This window comes from Gadus chalcogrammus, chromosome 16, assembly GCF_026213295.1.
Source record: "Gadus chalcogrammus isolate NIFS_2021 chromosome 16, NIFS_Gcha_1.0, whole genome shotgun sequence".
Taxonomy (NCBI): Eukaryota; Metazoa; Chordata; class Actinopteri; order Gadiformes; family Gadidae; genus Gadus; species Gadus chalcogrammus.
The window spans coordinates 3,654,963-3,675,784 of record NC_079427.1 but is presented as its reverse complement, the minus strand read 5'-3'; the positions used below and the strand labels follow the sequence as shown (position 1 = coordinate 3,675,784).

At 45.2% G+C, this 20,822-nt stretch overlaps 2 protein-coding genes across 4 annotated transcripts in view; both read right to left on the bottom strand.

Moving 5' to 3' along the window:
• Positions 1 to 18,807, bottom strand: part of nbeab (neurobeachin b) — a 176,717-nt gene extending 157,910 nt beyond the window's left edge. Inside the window, 1 exon segment of the mRNA XM_056610309.1 lies at positions 18,366 to 18,807. Coding sequence (XP_056466284.1) covers positions 18,366 to 18,587 — 222 coding nt within the window. The 5' untranslated portion in view covers positions 18,588 to 18,807.
• Positions 18,808 to 19,444: 637 nt separating this feature from the next.
• stard13b (StAR-related lipid transfer (START) domain containing 13b) overlaps positions 19,445 to 20,822 on the bottom strand; it is a 34,969-nt gene continuing 33,591 nt past the window's right edge. For all 3 annotated transcript variants that reach the window (XM_056610897.1, XM_056610898.1, XM_056610899.1), the window contains one exon: positions 19,445 to 20,647. In XM_056610897.1, the coding sequence (XP_056466872.1) occupies positions 20,530 to 20,647 (118 nt within the window). In that variant the 3' untranslated portion in view covers positions 19,445 to 20,529. The remainder of the gene's footprint in view (positions 20,648 to 20,822) is intronic.

Here is a 20,822-nt window from a genome sequence, read left to right as displayed (position 1 = left end):
AAGCAGCCACTTGAGGTACTAGATCGCGGTGGAAACGCAAAAAATGCGAGCTGAGTCGAGTCGAGTCGTGTCGAGCTGGTACCATGCAGTGGAAAAGCGGCATTAGTATACCGCCAGAGAGTGTGTTGATGTGTGAAGCTGCGTCTGTGCAGCATTGGATGTTGATGGCTATGTCCTAGAGAGCGTTAAGCTTTTCTGATACTTATGGTATGACGCCGCAATGTGTGGAGGCGCGTTTCATACACAACAACGGAACTGATAAAGTGTCACAAATTTAGCATGGGCGTGAACATGGAGATAACACGCACAACTATATTTTTTTCATAGCGGTCGAATTTGAGCTGAAACATGGGCTTCAAACACACTTTAAGAATAATTTAATTGGTCATATTTACTTCATAAGCTTTATTTTTAAAATGAAAACAAATAATGTCAGAACAGAGTGTGTAGTGTGGGACTGCAAGTGAAGTCATTTTTCCAGCATTTAACTGTTGTTAATATTTGTACTCATTGAATGGCGGTAATAAACTGAATCCCAGACGTAATTAAATGACCCTTCCCACTTGGTTTGGGTGAAATATCGAAACCATTTAAAGCCTAAATCTCTTAGGTGTTATGCAAGGTAATTGCGTTGGTCCGTGTAATGGACTCTCTATATGTACTAATTCATCTCCTACACAGCAGCCGACAGGAGGGAAAACTGAAGCCTGTTAATGAGGAAATTTACATACAGAGTAATTTACATAGCGAATGATGTGTCGCAGAGGAGAGAAAAACAAATAGAAATTATAATCAACGGCCAACTAAAGTAGCTCTCCCCAAAGACGGGAAGTCTGTAAACTGACGGCTGATAAACAAAACACTGCATGAACAGTGGGGGGCTGGACCCTAAAGTTATCATGTTACCAGCCTGATACTATCACGATAGAAGGATGGCTGGATGGATGCCTGGGTGGACTGTGAGATCACCATTGCTTCCACTCAGACGCAAATGCAAACTGGTCGATTTCAGCACCATGGACAGCGCTACTCTGGACGGCTTCAAAACAAACGACTAACAACTCCTTGCGCGGTCGTTCCGGTAGGTCACGACTCACGGAATGTTTTCGATACGCCCGGAAATGTTCAGGAATGTTCCCCCGGACACAAAAAACACAGGCCCTGTTGTCGGGCGGGTGTAACCGAGGTGAAGTTTAAAAGCACTTTGGCTGACAATAAGGACGGAGAGAAGGGAGGCAAAGTGCTGCCATGTGAACCACTTTATATTACGCCCTGTTCCAACCCTGACAGACCAGAGGACAGCAGGATCAAAGTCACAAATCTAAACCTATAACCAAACATATTACACGGAATGCATTGTTCTCCCACCCCCCCCCCCCCCCCCCCCCCCCCGCCCCCCATTACAGAGAATACACATCTTTTTTGGACATAATGTGCATAATACCAAAGAGACATTGCCCTTTCCTCCCCTGTACATTTTACCCAGAATACACTGCTCTTTGATTCAATGTATTTAATACCCAGGAGAAGTTGCTCTTTGCCCCTACTGTGTAAATTCCCCAGTCCTGCTCTCTCTGGAAATGCGGGCAATAAAGGTGAGGGTACATAGTGAGTAAATGAATACGTTAAACCAGTTCTGCAAGGGAGTCGTGTGTCGTTACCATGGCAGCCATACAGAGAGAGAGAGACGAACCAATGGAAGGGGTTGTTTGCGTGCGCGAAATGAGTCTGATCATCGGTCGGTTGAGAGGCTAATGTCAACATCTATCTTCTGAACACGAACGCCGCGACGCCTAGCCGCCGCCGCGGCGCTCGGATCTCTCAAAAGACCCCGAAACCCTCGCTCTGAACGAACACACGGTTCAACGCCGTCCCCCCCAGTGCACCGCAGCATGGCGTCGATGCATCAAAATATATATACAGCCATGATGAGGAAAAGTATGAATGAAACAATCACTCCCTCGCTCGTCTCCTCGGTTGTCAAGGATCGGTGACTCCCTGTTAATGGAGCTCATTAGACACGCGGTTAGACGCGGTTAGTTGCGTTAACCTCGCTGACCTTGAGGCGCCGACGATTGGAATCAAGTCGACGCTTTGCGATGTTTCTCTACACCGGAGCGTGCGGAGACGACCGCGCTTCGTCTTATCATAATGTGTTTGCTCGCTCCATACCGACCGCTACGTGTGGGCGTCCCCGATAAAGAGGATCTCTGACGGCGCTCTGCACCTCGATGACTGTTAGAGAAAAGAAATTGCTATAAATCGCTTTAGGTTAGAGGGTCTGTAAGATTAATTTAAAGAAAATAGTAATTTACTCCTGAGTTTGTTTCCTTTGCCCCGCCTTTTGTGGAGATTGAGGTCATGACTCAGAGGCGGGGGTGTGCAGAAAGGAGACGAAGAGTGGGAGTTGGGATGTTGACACTGTAATCAAACGGTAATAAAGTCTTAGAGAAACCAAAAGGGCCTGCATTTGTCAACGTTGAGGAGAATTCACGGTCCGCTTTTAATCCGGTGAAGTGAGAACACATTGATCTAGGAATGGCCTGCCAAGAGAGGAGAAGAGAGGAGAGGAGAGGAGAGGAGAGGAGAGGAGAGGAGAGGAGAGGAGAGGAGAGAGAGTAAGGAGGAGAGGAGGAGAGAGAGTGGGGAGGAGAGGAGGAGAGAGAGTGGGAGGAGAGAGGGTGGGGAGAGAGAGAGTGGGGAGGAGAGAGAGTGGGGAGGAGAGGAGGAGAGAGAGTGGGGAGGAGAGGAGGAGAGAGAGTGGGGAGGAGAGGAGGAGAGAGAGAGTGGGGAGGAGAGAGAGTGGGGAGGAGAGGAGGAGAGGAGAGGAGAGAGAGTAAGGAGGAGAGGAGGAGAGAGAGTGGGGAGGAGAGGAGGAGAGAGAGTAAGGAGGAGAGGAGGAGAGAGAGTGGGGAGGAGAGGAGGAGAGAGAGTGGGGAGGAGAGGAGGAGGAGAGAGTGGGGAAGAGAGAGAGGGGGGAGGAGAGGAGGAGATAGTGGGGAGGAGAGGAGGAGATAGTGGGAAGAAAGGAGGAGGAGCCAGGAGGCAGGGAAGAGAAGAGATAGGGAAAGGGAAAATAGAGGCAAAAAGAAGAGGAAGAACCAGGAGCAGAGAAAAGACGAGAGGGAGTTGATAGGAACAAATAATGGGTAATAATTAAATTACAGCAGCATATAAAGTTAGGGAAGAGGGAGAGGGCAGGAGAGGAAAAGGGAGGAGAGAGGAGAAACAATGAGGGGTAGTGGAGTGGACTGGGTGAGAGAGAATGTGTAGAGATGAGCAGGCGAGGATGAGTGGAGACACAGAAGAGGAAAGAGGGACTTAAGGAACTGCTAATGCTAAGTAACACCTCGAAGTGTACTGCAATGCAGCTGCTCCGAGGAGGAGGAGGAGGAGGAGGAGGAGGAGGAGGAGGAGGAGGAGGAGGAGGAGGAGGAGGAGGAGGAGGAGGAGGAGGAGGAGAGGAGGAGTGTTTGAAAGGCAGAAGAAGAGAAAGTGAGGAAGACCTTTGCAAAGGGAGAGAGAAAGAGAGATAGTCCTTTTTTCTCTGCATTTCCTAAGTGCTCTTTACTCAGTCCTCTATGGATTGTGAGAGTTGGCTCCTCTCGGACGGTGCGGAGAAGGAGGAGGAGGAAGATGGAGGGAGTGAGGAGGAGGAGGAGGAGCTCCTCTGGGTTAACAGCACATCAGTATGCAGGTCACAGGCTATGAGCATGCAGCCTGCGCTTCTACTGCAATCCCTCCTCCCCCTGCCCACACACCCTTGGGGGGGGGGGGGGGAGAGACACCACCCCCTAATGACACTTCTGCGTCCCAGCAGTCAATCCATCAGCCCGCCCTCACCTCTTTCTCAGTCAAACGTTATACTCCTATTTCACTCCTCACTAGAAATACCTCTCACTCACTCCAACGTTGCACTCCTATCTCACTCCCCACCACACACTCCTACTCCAATCTCTCTCTTGCAGAGCAATCTCTCTCTTTCTACAATCTCTCTCGCACCGATACCCCCCACACCAACCTCTCTCTCTCTCTCCCACACCAACCTCTCTCTCCCACACCAACCTCTCTCTCTCCCACACCAACCTCTCTCTCTCTCTCCCACACCAACCTCTCTCTCCCTCACACACAACCTCTCTCCTCTCTCCCACACCAACCTCTCTCTCTCTCCCACACCAACCTCTCTCTCCCCCACACCAACCTCTCTCTCTCTCTCCCACACCAACCTCTCTCTCTCCCTCCCACACCAACCTCTCTCTCTCTCCCACGCCAACCTCTCTCTCTCTCTCCCACACCAACCTCTCTCTCTCTCCCACACCAACCTCCCTCCCACAACAACCTCTCTCTCCAACACCAACCTCTCTCACAATGATTTCCTGATAGAAGAGTTAGTATCCTACGCTCAGCGTTTTTCTGTTATACAGAAGAACAGATCTAACGGATAAGGGATCGTACTGGCTGAACCCACACACATCTCACAAAACGCACACATGCCAACACGACTATGTACACACACGGCACACAATCACAAACAAACAGCCTGGGAAAAATGTTGGAAAGCCAGATTTAACAGATCTCAGTGTTGTGGCCGAGGGAAGAACACAACAGTGATATCTCAACGCCCTGTGCCTAACCCTTCTGGTTTCTATAAAAAAAACACACTCCCACCCATGCATTTCATCCAAAGCCTAACACGACATAAAACCAACACTCTCTACACAGACAAACGTTTACACAAAATGATTAGCTCCATGAAAGGAAATAGACTAAAAACCCTATTCATCTTTCCACAAGCCTAGCCATTCCAAGGAGGAGGGGAAAGTGTGGCATGGAACAGGACAGGGGGAGTGTCTTGCATGTACACACTCGGTCCTCCAAGCCACATATAGATCTGTCAGCTCCCATTCTTCCGTGATGGCATGTTTACACACAGCTTCCCTCTGCCTCCACACACACACACACACACACACACACACACACACGCGCGCCTGAGCGTCACGCGACGAGGCCACATCCATCCTGAACGCAGGGACCTGCAAGCCCCGAGATAACGATGCAGACACGGGGAGGAGTGTGTGTTCCTCACGTGCACCCCACACGCACGGGCTCAGCGATAGTCTGGTTATGTTGGTTTTTCGACTCGAAGCCGAGAGGGTCCTGGAAGCCCAATGGACTCCGGACTGCAGTCTACTACCTGTGGGCACGCCTGAGCCCGATGCTCTAACCCTGACGTTCGCCTGCTCACAGAACCACAGTTCACTATCCTGATTGTTTTATTCACGCCTCAGTGCGTTTTACTATCCATTCCCCCACAATGCAGCTTTAGTCTTCATTTACAGATTGCCAGGCTCCCGCTGAGGGGAATTGGAAGACACTGAATAATTGAAGTCACACACACACACACACACACACAAGAACACATACACATGCAGGTCTACACTCATGAGATTACACACAAGAACAAAGGCACGTATGTGCACGGTTGTGCAAGTACATACACCTGAACACACACACACGTGTGTGTGTGTGTGTGTGTGTGTGTGTGTGTGTGTGTGTTGTGTGTGTGTGTGTGTGGTGTGTGTGTGTGTGTGTGTGTGTGTGTGTGTGTGTGTGTGTGTGGGTGTGTGTGTGTGTGTGTGTGTGTGTGTGTGCATCCAAGGACTAAAACATTTTTATCATCTCACAGCTACAAGGTTCTTCTAAGGGTGTGTTGTGTGGGTATATCACACACTCCTCTGCACAGCACTTCACAGACCTCTCCAGATTGGTCTGCGAGGTCGTGAGCTGTATTTAGAAACTCCCAGGTGGTCTTCATTCTGTCCACAATCAAACTAAGGAGAATGGGGTAGACGACTTACGACGTTGTACTCTAACATTATTTTGGATATCTGAAATGGTTGTCAGACAGCTTACCCCGAACACAATATGCACACACGTCGGGAGTTCAACCTGAAACAGGGGTTTTTGGTTTTCCGAAATGGGCTGCCAGAAGCTGCCCATTACACACACACACACACACACACACCCCTCTTCATCTCATCTCAAACAATCCTACCTCTGTGTCTCTTCTACAGAAGTGATTTTGTCGTCTCCTGGAGTTAAACTGCAGATGGGAATAACAGCCGGGACCAGAAAACCCCCATTGAGGCCTGAAATAAACACGGATCTGTACTCCTGCCGCTCCCAAAGGTCTCTTTATGTAGATCCAGAAAATCTTTACGATTCAGTGTACATCACGGTCCCCCCACACACACAATACAACTACAAACTATCACAACTATTTGGTCATTATCCAAAATGATTGTTGAATTCAGTGAGTTCAGATGCATGTCATTAAGGAGTAGGTAGGGGTTATTGTGGAGCCTCTCTTGGAGGGTGGACATTAAGCCCTTCAGTTGGAGGGTGGACATAGGGAAATGAACCCAGAAACGTTGGAATAGGAGTTGATCCCCCTACCCACTACACCATCACTTTCCTTGTTAAAGCAGTGACTGAAGCCAGGCTCTAGCGCTTCTAGTCAGTCCCCAAAACGCGATAATGCGATCGCATAATTCAACGCATATTCATGCGGGGGGGCGCATTTTTTTCAAATATGCCGCACTTTCACCGCATAAATTGCCGATTTCCACACAAAATACGCGGGGCTTGCATGATTTCATAATCCCCGCATTTTCGTTGCAAAAGAGTCACATATATCTTAGCAGAAAGTTAAAAAATGATGCGTTTACTTCACACAAGAGCAGCCATTTCCCCCTGTTCCCATGTTAACGTTATGAAGTGACGTAATTACGCGACGTGAACGTTATCGAAAGTTCCCGCAGTTGTTGCAAGTTCCCGCAATTTCCTCGCATAAAATTGCATAAATATGTTGCATATTTCATCGAATTTTTTAAGAAAACGTGCCACATAATCAAGGATCTTTGGCCGCAACAATCACAAAAAAACGCCGAATTTTCCAGAGGGACTGTAGTCTAGTAGTGTTACAAAGCATCATATTCATCACAGATGGGGAGAGTAATGTGTGTACATCATACTAAAAGGGGAGACAGCGACTAAATTCAAATACTCTTAGGCCAAGTTCAACACAATGCCAATGATAAAAAAAATGGGAAAGTGTGCGTTAGTTCATTAATGGTTTAATTTATGCAATGCGAAAAGAAACAATTACCATAATCAAACAGCGCACCATTTCCATCTTTTCTAGCATTTGATGAGAGTCCAGAATACAGAGTATACAGACCTCATCTAGTGACCAAACCAGAGTAAAACCATGTACACACTAGTAATTGCACCCAGCTCAGCCGAAGGAACAGTTAATTTAGGTTTATAAAGTTGTTGATAATAATATAAAATATATGTTAACTGGGTTCACTTATTAGTGGCCGCATGGACGATCCAGAATAACTTCTGTTTATCACCACAGAGGGGTGGAACATGGCCAGCGATGTTGTCTCAACACAAGTCAATGAAGCACAAAACCCTTCGAGGGGTTTTGGGGTCGATGGTAAATTGATAACGTTAGTGAACTCACTTTCTTACGACAAATGTACTTATTGCAAGTCACTTTGGATAAAAGCGTCTGCTAAATGCCCTAAATGTAAATGTAACAGAATGCAGATGAGTCCTTATCCAACTTCAGTGTGTGCGAAGATCTCTTTATTTGTAAGACAAGGTCTTATCCGACCTACGCATCAAAACCCTGCCAACTCGTCCTCTTCCTTCAATGGGCCACTTCTGCAGAAAAGAAGCCACAGATAATCGCACATGCAACGAGAACATAGAGGTAACACACAATGAGTCAATTCAACGCACACACCGACACACTCACACCACTCCATGATCACAGAGCCATCAGACAAGGCAGGATGGCCCCTAAGACACCAGCTGTCCACAGTGCTAGTCATCAGTAGCTGATAACCTTTGAACCAGAGACGGACCAGAGGGTAATCTGGAAGCTGGTCTAGCACGTGTCCCTGGGACCAACTCCAAACCACGGCCCACAGACATAACATTTAAATTCTACCCTCATATTTTACACACCGTCAACAATTCCTGCTGAATAGTGAAATGCAAGCCGTGCGATGTAGGGAGGTGTCCCGGTATAAAAAAAATGCAATCGGTTTTGTATGACCTTGTCACAATATGGTTACACGATGGGGAGAAGGATGATTTATTTATCTCCAGCGACCACATGGCTGGGAGGATTCCTGCTAGCAGTTTTCATCTCAGGTTGTTAAATAAACAGCTTTGTATTATTATATTTATTTTGACGCGTGTCTGATGATGGATTTCATCTTTGCCTGTTTATAGATTGACTCAGATTGAACAGTTGGAATGAAAGAGCTCTGTTGATAAAGAGGAAAAATCTAATCCCGGTTTTCAATAAAGTGTAATTGAATGGATGGATGGATGGATATCCATCCATTCAATAGAGAAACGGATGAAACCAAATGTGGAGTACAGATGGCCACAAGACTGAGGGGAGAGGAGATCAGCAGGAAGCTTAGGGGCTTCAGCCCCCGACATCAGGGAACACGACACCACTTGGTCAAACAGACATTCACTCAAGTTTAGCAGATTTCCCCTCCCCTAATCTCCCCCCCTCCTCAAATCTTTCTCATCACCCTCACACACACACACACACACACACACACACACACACACACACACACACACACACACACACACACACACACACACACACACACACACACACACACCACACACACACACACACACACACACACACACACAAAGCAAGAGCGGTTCTCTGATCCTCCAAGTCTGTCTTCAATACGGACCCCCCCCTTCACCATTTCACTATCTCCCTTCCCTCTGATGCTCTCTTTTCCCCTTTCTTTACCCCTTTCTTTCCCTCTCTCTCTCTCTCTTCTCTCTCCCTCCCTCTCTCCTTTCTTCCCTCTCTCCCTCTCTCCCTTCTTCCCTCCTCTCTCTCCCTCTCTCCCTCTCTCCCTTCTTCCCTCTCTCTCTCCCTCTCCCTCTCTCCCCTTCTTCCCTCTCTCTCTCCCTCTCTCCCTCTCTCCCTTCTTCCCTCTCTCTCTCCCTCTCCCTCTCTCCCTTCTTCCCTCTCTCTCTCCCTCTCTCCCTCTCTCCCTTCTTCCCTCTCTCTCTCCCTCTCTCCCTCTCTCCCTTCTTCCCTCTCTCGCCCTCCCTCTCATCTAATACTGTACACATCATCTTCAGCCAAATGTCAGCGTCGTAATCCTTCCTCCCACTCAACTCTGGAACTCCAGCGTCCAGCCGCCTATGACATCCAGCTTGCTCTGCTGGCTCTGGAGTCCCCCCCCCCCCCCCCCCATCTCGTGCAGCTCCTCTAAGCTTCGGACCACTGTAGCGGATGGCAACAAAACCCTTGTTCAATTCTGTAGCAAAAGTCCCGGAGGTCATCGCATGGAGCAGAGCCCTGAGTATGAGGCAGGCGTTAGGAGTGCGTGGCGTCAAAAGACACGGATGCGTTTGTGACTCTTGTGCACTCGGCATGACGCAACACAACACAGAATCACTCCCCTGAGGGGCCGTACTCGCTCGCAGAAGAAGAAAAAGTCCATCCGTCACTATCAATCACCTCTGCCCACTGGTAAGCTCCTTCACACATCTGAGTGTGCTCCCCCACTTGGAACGTCACCAAAGGGTGAAAATCGACTTTACAATTGCTTGTAACAACTAATCTGCATCACACCTGGCGGTAAAATGGGGACCCTCTAAATCTAAATAAAAAGCAGGCGTCACGGTGACTGGTGTCGGGGCAAACCCCACGCAGTGTCTTCCCTCATTATGCTGATCTCCGGGTATTAATGATAATCCAGACGCCTAACTCTCTCTCTAAGCCACTCCATTATGTCTCTCGCCCTTCATGTTCCTCGTCCGCGGGTAATGGAGAGCTGTAGCCCCGCGGCATCATGGGAGAAATAAACAGCCGACATGGAGCTGCAGATGGACTACATTAACCTTTAACAAAAGGAGAGGTCTGGACAGAGGAACAGGAAGCTAGAACTGGCTGAACCAATCAGCACAGCCGCTGCCGATTCAAAAGCCCAAAAGTCCTGCACCAAGAGGACACAGCCTGATATTCATTATTAATATGATACTATATATTATTAATGTTACGTATAATATAACTGGGAAGTGTATGTGAAATGTGTAAGTGAACCTAAAGGGTAGACTCTGTGTTTGAGGGTTGTTATTTGAATATCATAGTATGTGGAGACCCAGAATTTGAGATAGTGAGAGTTTAATATTCTGTCGTTTTGGAAAGAATTCTTTATTGTATCACATCGCACAAACTGCAATGCGTAATGACATGGCAGCACATCTAACCACAAAACAATTAGAGATTACCTCTACCTCAACCTGACGCAATTGGTTTGAGGCTAATTGGCCATTGCAACAGACAAACAACCGTTCCAGGCCCTTCTGGGTGGACTCCTCGGCGTCGTTTTTCCTCACACCACAATAGATATCGTATCCTTCGGTAATTTATCCAAAGCAACATAGCCCCCTCAGATACATGTCATTAAGGAGCAGGTAGAGGTAAGGGCCCTCTTGCACTAATACCTACAGGTAGGCTGTGGGCACTGAGAATCAAACCCAGTACCTTTCTCTGGGTGTCGTCGCAGCCTCTAACAGCCTCCAACTCATTCAGACTGGAGTAACCTTGTAGGGACAATTGACAAAACAATAAACTTTTACAACCGTGACAAGGTTTAGAAAACTCAAGGTTAGACCTGTTTTTAAATTGCCTGCACTCAAGTAAATATTATTTCTGGAGTTATGACCAGACAGGAATATTATTATTATTAGATCATTGTGTTTCGTCCCAAGCTTAATTCAAGCCCAACTGAAATAAAAAAACATAGTGCAGGGCATTGGTTAATGTGTTAAACTCCCAACCAAATGGTACTGTGTTCGTTCCTCAATGTCTGCTAACTCCTACCTGCTCCTTTATGACTGTCGATGCAGCTTTGGACTAAAGCGTCCCAAAAGCCCAAAAACAATAAGTAAATGGGAAGAACCAATGGAAGTATCTGATCCAGTTGACACCGTCAAGGTTTAACAACGCAATAAAAACAACACGGACTCCCTTAACAGAAGAACCTGTCTTCTAAATTGCAATATAACAGTGGTAGGTTTACTTGTCTTTTCTGTGTGCCTTTGCGCAAATCTGAGTGCCTTTATTCTAGAGAGCTGAGCTTATGGCAGAGGCAACGCAATAACACCCTGGCTGAGGCTCGATAGCTTGCTATGATGCTAACTCAACGCGGGATTAGCTTGGGAGCTACCTGGGCTGCTTTTTTGTACTTTGATTTTTCATAAAACACCTTGTGTAACCAAAAACCCATTCAAGTTAAGACATATTTCAATGCAACAGTTTTAGTCAAGATCAGGGCCCTAACCATGATTTGGATTTGGAGGGGGGGCTGATGAAGACCAGACGGCAGACAAGCGGTAACAACTGTCAACGGAATTAGGCATGCTGGCTAATGGCATGGCTAAGGTCAGTTGAATGTAGGAGCAGTTGAAAGTTTGCCTGGTCAAGACCAGTAGACATAACTATGCCTAGTTAAGACCTGTTTGAATGAAACGATGCCAACTAGTTAAGACCTGTTTGAATGAAACTAGCTCTAATTAAAACAATTCTGAATGAAACTAGGTTGAGTTAAAAACAGACTAAATGTCAGGTCATGGAGATCATGGAGGACAACATAACCCATCTCTGTACACAGCACTGCAGTGTCTCTGGGAAAGACTCCGGGCTGATGTTGCCGAGTTTCATCCAGCAATCAGTCAGAGCATGTAGGTTTAGCGCTGGTAATTTACCGTGAGGACGTTGCCTAGACGGAAACCAGACACAAGATTTATCTTTGTGCCAAGCTTCGACCTAGATAAAATATCAGGGTTAAGACTGAGATGGTGGACGAAAGCCCCTTGAGAAAACCATGGCAACAACATTAAAGGTCAGGACCACTTTCCGCTGCTCCAGGAGGCCTACAGGTGAGACGTTGAGGGATAAAACCAAGAACCTTTGGCTGGTGGGAAAAACACCCTTGCCACAAGACTATCAAAAACCAGACAGCAGTTGGCCAGTCAGGCCATCAGGGACGGACGGACGGACGGACGGACGGACGGACGGACGGACGGACGGACGGACGGACGGACGGACGGACGGACGGAGACAGACAGACAGACAGACAGACAGACAGACAGACAGACAGACAGACAGACAGACAGACAGACAGAGTGAGACAGACAGAGTGAGACAGACAGAGTGAGACAGACAGACAGACAGACAGACAGACAGACACCTACCAAAGGAAATTTATCATTGAAGTTCCTCTTGGGTATATTCCCATAATGCATCAGTGTTGGCGTCTGATTGAACCCACAGAAGCCAGAAGCCGACGGCAGACATTTGCATGTTAAGGAGTTTATCCTCTGCTCTTATGAAGTCAAACTCACAAGTCTGAAGGTAGTAGGAAGCACTTTAAACGTCTTTTACTTTCTACGTTTTGGCTACCAACAGTGCCAAATTAATTGATCCAGTGCCAAATAAATTTATGCGCAGGTGGAAATTGCCGTTATATCACCGCTCAGCATTTGATGTTCCCCTGAATCTTACCAACAATACCAACAACACGAACACTAACTTTCCCTTTCAAAGAACACCATCGATGGAAGAGCTAGAGCCCTGCACGACATGGTGCAAGATAAATGACTCACGGCTGCCAAAAAAAAAACATGAACACAGCGCGCAGCGAGGTGTAGGTGTACCCAGGCCTTGATCTGGGACGGGAAAAATACATTGCAGGATGCCCTCTGGGCCCCTGAAAATCCCGCTGGAATTACTTTCTAAAAACAATCCCACGTTACAAAGCAAACAACAACAACCCACCACAGGATCCCATTTCGGCTTTATGTAACGCCGTCGGATTATCAGAGTCGGCGATCAGAACAGTCGCCTGTAGAGGCTCAACTGGAGGAGCGCAGAAATTAACTGGAGGCGGCGGCATTTCAGTATTTTATCCGCACACCGACGCGGATTTGGAAACAATTCTCTGTACACAATGACAGAGGCTTTGTCCGAGCAGCGGTAAGCTAATGAAAAATCCTAGGCTGGTTGTTTGTATTCTAAGACGGGAGATGGGGACGGCCGGGTGTCAAGTTGAAAGAGGGTTTTGTCTGGGAAATCAAAAGGCATTCAATATGAATGAAAGGCGGCCAGGGGGGCGCATGGAGACTAGCAGGTCGCTCACCCGTTCACGTTATTGATCAATTATTAATCGGCCAACTATATGGATGGTTTGTTGACAGAGCTGAGGTAAGCTGAGGGGGAGATATATTTGCAGATGGAAAGGTTTCTATTAGAAAACCATCGTTCTACAGGATTCCCTCTATTTTTCCTACAAATTTAACTTTCTAATACATTAGTTTTAAAGGTTTTGTCGACATTTGAGGTTTTGTTTATCTTTTTGTGTTTTAAGGTCTAAAGTTAGGAGGGGTTGTTTTTTACCATTGTGACATGACATGGCAGGTCTTTAATCAATTTCCTGAGAACACTTGTAGAAACAAAATGTGAGAAAGATGAAGTGACTTTAGAAAAGGAGTGACTACAGCAAACCATTTGAGATGGTTTGTCTGAAGAACAGAGAACTTCTCGGAGAAGCTGCCGGAATAGTCTTGACTTGACGCTTCTCCATGGGGAACCTTGTTAGTTCGACATTAAAGGAGAACCTTTAAACTGCAGGAATATGTTCAAGTTCTTCAGCTTTCCATATAATTATCGCCACTTGATTCAACTCATAATGTTCTAAACAAGCCATTGGATTGGACTTCTGTGATGCTGTTTCCTGCAAAATGAGTTGGGAGTTACAGATGTGTAACTCCCTTGGGGGTAAGAAAGTAAATGTCCTCTGTTTTATTTCGTTTATTCCACGATCCCAGAGAGTAAATAAATTAGAGGAATCAACAGATGGAGCAAAACCATGACACTACTTTTACTTTCCAAAAATACATGCAGTACCATTTACTGGGTTATTTGTTACAGACTTCACACTTGTCATATATTATACTGGGTAGCTCAATGAAGGCACCACACAGAAACCGGTCATAATTGTGTTTGCCAAACACCCGCTGTGTAAATCCTCTGGCCAAACAAGCACTCATCTGTATACATTTCTTTAGACCCTCGACAGAGTATTATTATGATTGGTCGACGCAAACCCCACCCCACTTTGAGAAAGGTCAGCGACCTTTTACAACAATCTTACATTTCTTTGTGGTGCCACATAAATACCATGAGAAAGCTGGTAAATATGAGTCTGTGTGTGAAGAGACAAGGTCACTACTGTGATGTCTCCTGTGCTGAGTTATTTGCATGTCGTGCTGGCAGACGACGACACCCTGGGAGGCTATCACTGCCATCCCTCAAACCTGTCTGAAGCCAAACAACGACCAACAGAAGGTTCGATTTGTCAAATGATGCGCTGCGTGATGCAGCACTTCAACGTGACGATATTTACACATCAGTCATGAGCCAAAATATAACTTCTCATTTCGTTAAAGGCGACACAAGGAATCCAGGCACTCTTAAGAAATTGCACTGAAAAATCTGCTATTTTCTGCTCATACATATATAATATACAATAATATAATCAAGGAAGGACATGTATGCATGAAGATCAGTAACAAAAAAATTAATAAGCTTTGGCGACATTTCAGATATCTTCTATTGCTAATAAAAGGTGTTATGAATCAGGCGAGGGAATGAAGTTAAACTCATTAAATTACTCAAGACGTATTAAGATTGCTGATTATTTGTTGTTCTGCTTCAAAATGGCAGTCTATGTCAAGACTTTCAATCACCATCATTACAGGTGGTACTGTGATTTGCATAGACTTGAAAAAACTGAATTAACAGCAAAATGGTCTTCAGTAAAAGAGGAGTTATTTTTACAGTTTAAATTCAAATGAAATGCCGAAAGGAGCCATCACTATGGATTTTCCCTCTGCCACAAAAAATACAATACAAGATCTGATAATGTGAACATTTCAAATATTTGTTAATGGAAAAGCCAAGGAAAAACCAACTATTAAGCAATATCACAACATTAAACACCCCGAACAATATCTAGCTTAACTCATATCGATATAAACAATATTAAAAAGAACCTAGCTCTCAAAAAATGGCAGGCTTACATAAAACTCACAGGATATAGGAGTATACCAAAAGTAAGGACTATGAAAACTCGCAAACTAGCAGAGGCAATAGCCTTGTTTTTAGCGCTGACGAACTGCAGAAATGATATCCAGATGGTTGGGGAATCACGATCAGTCTTTTTATTTTGGGTTCCTCTGCCATGCAAAGCCTGCCTGTTGGCAAGGATTGGGATTGTTAAACCTAAAACACTCCCAAAATTAATCATGGTGGGAAAAAGTGGTCGGATACCTGGAGATAATGGTCTTAAATAAACATGGCCCACCAGCCAATGGCAGAAGATAAGATCATTTGGCAAGTAAAAAACAATGCATACAATCTTTTAAATATGTAAAAGATTGCTTGGCCGGAAGTTTTCTCATCTTTGGCAGGTAAAAAGAAAAAATCAAGAAGTAATTTTGGAGCCTGCTGGAGATATCTACAACCATAGGTAAAGCCAGAGAGATTAATTAACCAGCTACGACTTTTAACTATTAAGTAATTTACAACAATACTATAATCCAACGTCACTTAATGTGACTCCAAATACATGAGATCAAGGAGCAGCTTCGGTTTAGGGGCTTCGTGGCTAGGCCAACTCCATGATCCACGCTGCCTACGAGATTTGATGATGGCTGACAGATCTATGGCCTATGTGGGGCCATCTTTTCTGCTAGATGTTTTAACATTTAATCTATCATAAAATATATAAAATAAACACAAACACAAATCTATAGAAAAATGCATTGAATATTTATGCCTCCACATGATGTCAATGTATTATTCAGTATATTTGGTATACGTTACCACTTCATTGAAGATTGGTTAGAGTCTGTTGACTCATCAGCTGATCAGTTTGTTTGTGTAAAATATACTTTTAATACAAAGAATCTAATTAAAATAGTACCAATCTCTTTACCACTAGAATAATTCCAATGTCTTCAAAAATGTTAAAACATTAAGAGATACTACAGGAGTGATGGAATAACTTTTAGCTTTTTTATTTTACATGCAGTCTGACTTATTTTTTGACTTACAATTGCCCCCCCCAACACTGTTTAAATTATACCCACCAAGGGGTAATTTCGAGTGTTGTCCTTATAAGTGGTGAACGTAACTCAATTGTATTATTAAATAATGCTCATAAATGTGCTTCTTATATCAAAATATGTCTATGTATTTCAAGCAGGTCTGTGAGGTATGAAGGAAAATGTAATGCATGTTAAAATTGACCCCTCTCCCTCCCACCCCTTTTTTTTTTTTTTTCTGGGACTAATGGGCTCTCGGCTCACCTGTAAACATCCTGTCAATTAACTTTCAAATAAGTGTTGCATTAACGCTTAATAAGCAGGTGACCGGGTAACCCCATCAGCCAATCAGAGGTAATTAATGCAGTAGCACGTGCTTAACCTGGAGAGAGTCATTGAATGCAAACCAATCTGTTAGGGTTTGGTGCTCCTTTAGAGTTATGCAGGATAATAACATAAAGAACAGCACACAGTAGAACCTCCAGGCTCTGGTACTAAACTGTTCTTAGTTTCTGCAGCTGTTTACACGGCTGCTTAGGGGGCACCACGAGAGTATATCCACCACCACACACCCCAAACCGAGAACAAATAAACACTTTTTAATTCTCTATTGAGATTTCAAGGACTGAGAACAGCACTTGACAATGTGCTATCCCAATATGTGGAGAAACGTATAAGACAAAGTGCCCTTGCTTAGAAGACAAACGGTGATGAACAAAAACCCTCTCAAGCTCCAATTGAGAAACGCAAACAAAAGCCCATGGCTTGGTAAGAAAGGTTTAAAAATAAAATGACATCGGCGGCGAAGGTAAATCATTTTGTGCTGCTTTGGGAGACACCGCAGAACACAACAGTGGTGGTAATTATTCACAAGAGGTGGAGCTTGAGGTTTTACCTTGTCTTACTTCTGCGGCTCCCAAACTGTTTTGGCCAGTAACCCCATTTTGAGGTCTGACTATTATAACCCGAGCCTTTCAATCACATTTGTTTTGTTGCATCATCAAGTATTGACACTATTGACCCAGCGGCCATCTTGTTTCCGCCTTGGTTCTTAGCGCTAACTGGGTTTGGGAACTGAATCTGTTACCACGCATCCAGTTCCCCCTCCCAGCTGGTGTTTAAAAACAAGGCGGAAACAAGATGGCCGCCAAAAAGGCTCATAGCGTATAAATCGGCAAGACCCTGTGACCCCATGCATATCAGGCCAGCCCGATTAGGGTCCTGACCCACAGGTTGGGAACTGCTGTTTTAGGATTATCAGAACCAAAAGCTAAATGGGTTTAAAGCGCTGTGCATATGTTTACATTTAACTTAATGTTGTCTTACTTTAGACATCTCTAAGATCTTCTGGCCCCAAGAAAACACAAGAACCAAATCATTGGAAGTCATTCTGGATATCATATCTCTTTTACATTTGTCAAACATACAGAAAGACCAGGAATGAAGCCCAACCTTAGTGGACAGAATTTATTTCCAAGTAAAACTGGATGGAAACTCTGTTGTAAATAAATGCAACTTGCTGGCAATAATAACTGTGGCAAAAATAACGTTGTAAATGACCACGTCATTTTAGCCGCATTAGCTATTTGATGAGATGGACAATGTTACCGATCTACTCCGATAAGGTTGCGATCAACAGCATCTTATACGCAACACACACACAGTAGTCATAAAGGGCAGCTCGTTCAGCTCACAGCAGGGGGTCCTCATCGGTGCAACACGCACTGCATTACCTGTACACACACCAACTTATGAAAACTGACCATAGCTGGCAATTTGAACTCTAAACAAAGTGGCCCCCACACACCCACAAACCCACACCCACACACACACCCCTCGGGTCCGTTTTCTGCTTTCCCTGTGTTAGTAAAGTTGTTTTTTGTTTTTCATAATCTAAAAGGTTCGTTATTATATCTTTCCCTTACATATACCAGTAAATAACACACACACACACACACACACACACACACACACACACACACACACACACACACACACACACACACACACACACACACACACACACACACACACACACACACACACACACACAATGCTGTGACCAAAAATATGAATAGAACAATTCTGTGCATTCTTTTCAAATAAAACTCAAAAAGCATCCTTACAAGATTCAACACCGTCTCCACGATGTCCCGGTCGCTGACCTGTCCGACCTGAACCAAGCCGTCCAGCACGGCGAATTTCATCCGGATATTGCGGATCGGAACTGACGGATCGATCATCCCGACCGGCAGAACTACCTGCGGTGCGCAGGCAGACGTCCTTCGCTCATCTTCCCCGGGACCCCGAGCGATCTGGCGGGCAGGGAGAGACACCGAGCCCGGCATGGTCCCCCCGGTAGTCACGGTGGTGGACGATATCCGCGTCTCCGGAGTCTCTGGAGGAGATTAAGTCGGTTGGACTTCACTGGACAACAGCACCAGTAGATCGATGAGAATATTTAAATCCAAAAACCGGTTGAAACAGCACACTGTTCTTCAACTAACCAGTCAATCACTATTTACCGCACAGCACGCACGCGAGCGGTGGAAACACCGACACCAGCGTGTCAACAGTGCAGCACGAGGGAAGGAGGGAGGGAGGGAGGGAGGGGGGTTTCTGCGGTTTCTCGCGCTCCTCCGCCGGTAAACGGAACAGACAGACGCCACGCGCGGTGCCCACCGAGCTGCGCGTGGCTCGAGGTGTGCTCCTGTTTTTTGTTTTTTTAATTATTTTAGAATTTCAGCGTCACCTGGCGCCCCCTGCCGACCGACCGAGAACGTGTTCCGGCTGAACGTCCTTTCAGTCTATAATAATTAGTGTCATTGTTTTAATTATGACAAATAGCAGTCTACTATATTTTACCTATATATTATTTTTTATATTTATTTTTTAAGTATATTAAATGAGGGAGGGAGGGAGGGAGGGAGGGAGGGAGGGAGGGAGGGAGGGAGGGAGGGAGAGAGAGAGAGAGAGAGAGAGAGAGAGAGAGAGAGAGAGAGAGAGAGAGAGAGAGAGAGAGAGAGAGAGAGAGAGAGAGAGAGAGAGAGAGAGAGAGAGAGAGAGAGAGAGAGAGAGAAAATATATAGTTAGATGGAGACTGATGTTGACTTTAGGAACAGACAAATAATATGAATCCTGCGATTGCAGGACTCACACCGGTAAGCTAGTCATCTAGACCTACATCCTGTCAAAATCTATGCTTTTAACAGGCTAATTTCTATCCTCTCATAGTTGTCATAGTGTCTTAATGTGTGGAAGGTGTTATAAGAAGCAATGCCTTTATAGACAGGGCAATAGGTGTTAAATGTGCTTGGAACATATTTCCAAACGACCTTCTCGATTTCAAATTGAACACCGTAGTGTAGGCCTCCACGAATAACGGGTATTTCGGTTTCCAATCTTTCTTAAACAAATCAATATTTCCCCACAAGACAAAAAACGTTTTGTAATTACACTTATCTGCCGCTAGATGGCATGCTCGACGCAACATTAACAGAATTAAACATTTTAAAACATTTATTTAAAAAAATGCTCTGGTACTTGACAAAACAGCCAAGTAATCTAAAGCAGGGATGATCAAATCAAACCTTATGTCATTGTTTTCCCAACCATAAAAAGAGGTCTTAGTTGAATAAAATTACGGACATTCCAAACAGCAATACTGCAGTATAAACATCATACAGTTCGTACCAATACATATTACAGGAAGGCAGAGACAACACAACAATCAATATATAGGAAATTATGATTGCCATATTAACCCTTTCACATATTATAATATATATACACATTTTGTTTGCATGTACATCTTATTCACACATATACAATCTTTGACACATTATTAAGTATGGCATACATTAGAAATTACTAAAAATACATACGCTTCCCAGAAGCCTTTCAGATTCTAGATGTCCTAGACATTGTAGATTACAGCATCAATAATATTATTAATGACAATTATAATTATATTATACAGCATCATCAACATGAACACATGAATGAACATATGAACGGTCCTAGGTCTGGAGACGATGGCAGGATTCATTTATTTTCCCTTTGGGTTGTGTGGTCAAGCCCCGACAAGACAACCTCCTTTAGTCCATACAGTCCAGAAAAGTTCTCTCTGGTGGGTCGACCAAAACAAACAACAACAAACAAACGACTAGACTTACAAACGACTAACAGACTGTGCTTTAGTGCGGACTCGGACCGACGTCTGGTTTCTCTCCGATCCAGAATCCTTTGTGGTCTGAACTGAGCCGGGGCTGACGCGTGATAGGACGGAGCTCAGATCTTGGTCTCGGGTCCGTCGGCGATGATTGGCTGGAAGGAGTTGCGGATGCGTGCGACTTCGGCGGCGCAGATGTGACCAAACACCTTGTTGTACCAGTCAGGAGTCCGCCCTCTGAAACAGAACCGCGGTACAGCGTAAGCCTCGACCTCAAAGGAATGACCTGTCAATACGTGCATTCAATTGATGATTCGCATTTCTTCGGTCTTAAAAGGACAGCTGGCCCTGCCTGGCTACACGTGCGCACGTTCAGACCAGAAAACCTTATCTGACCTTGACCTATCTGGCG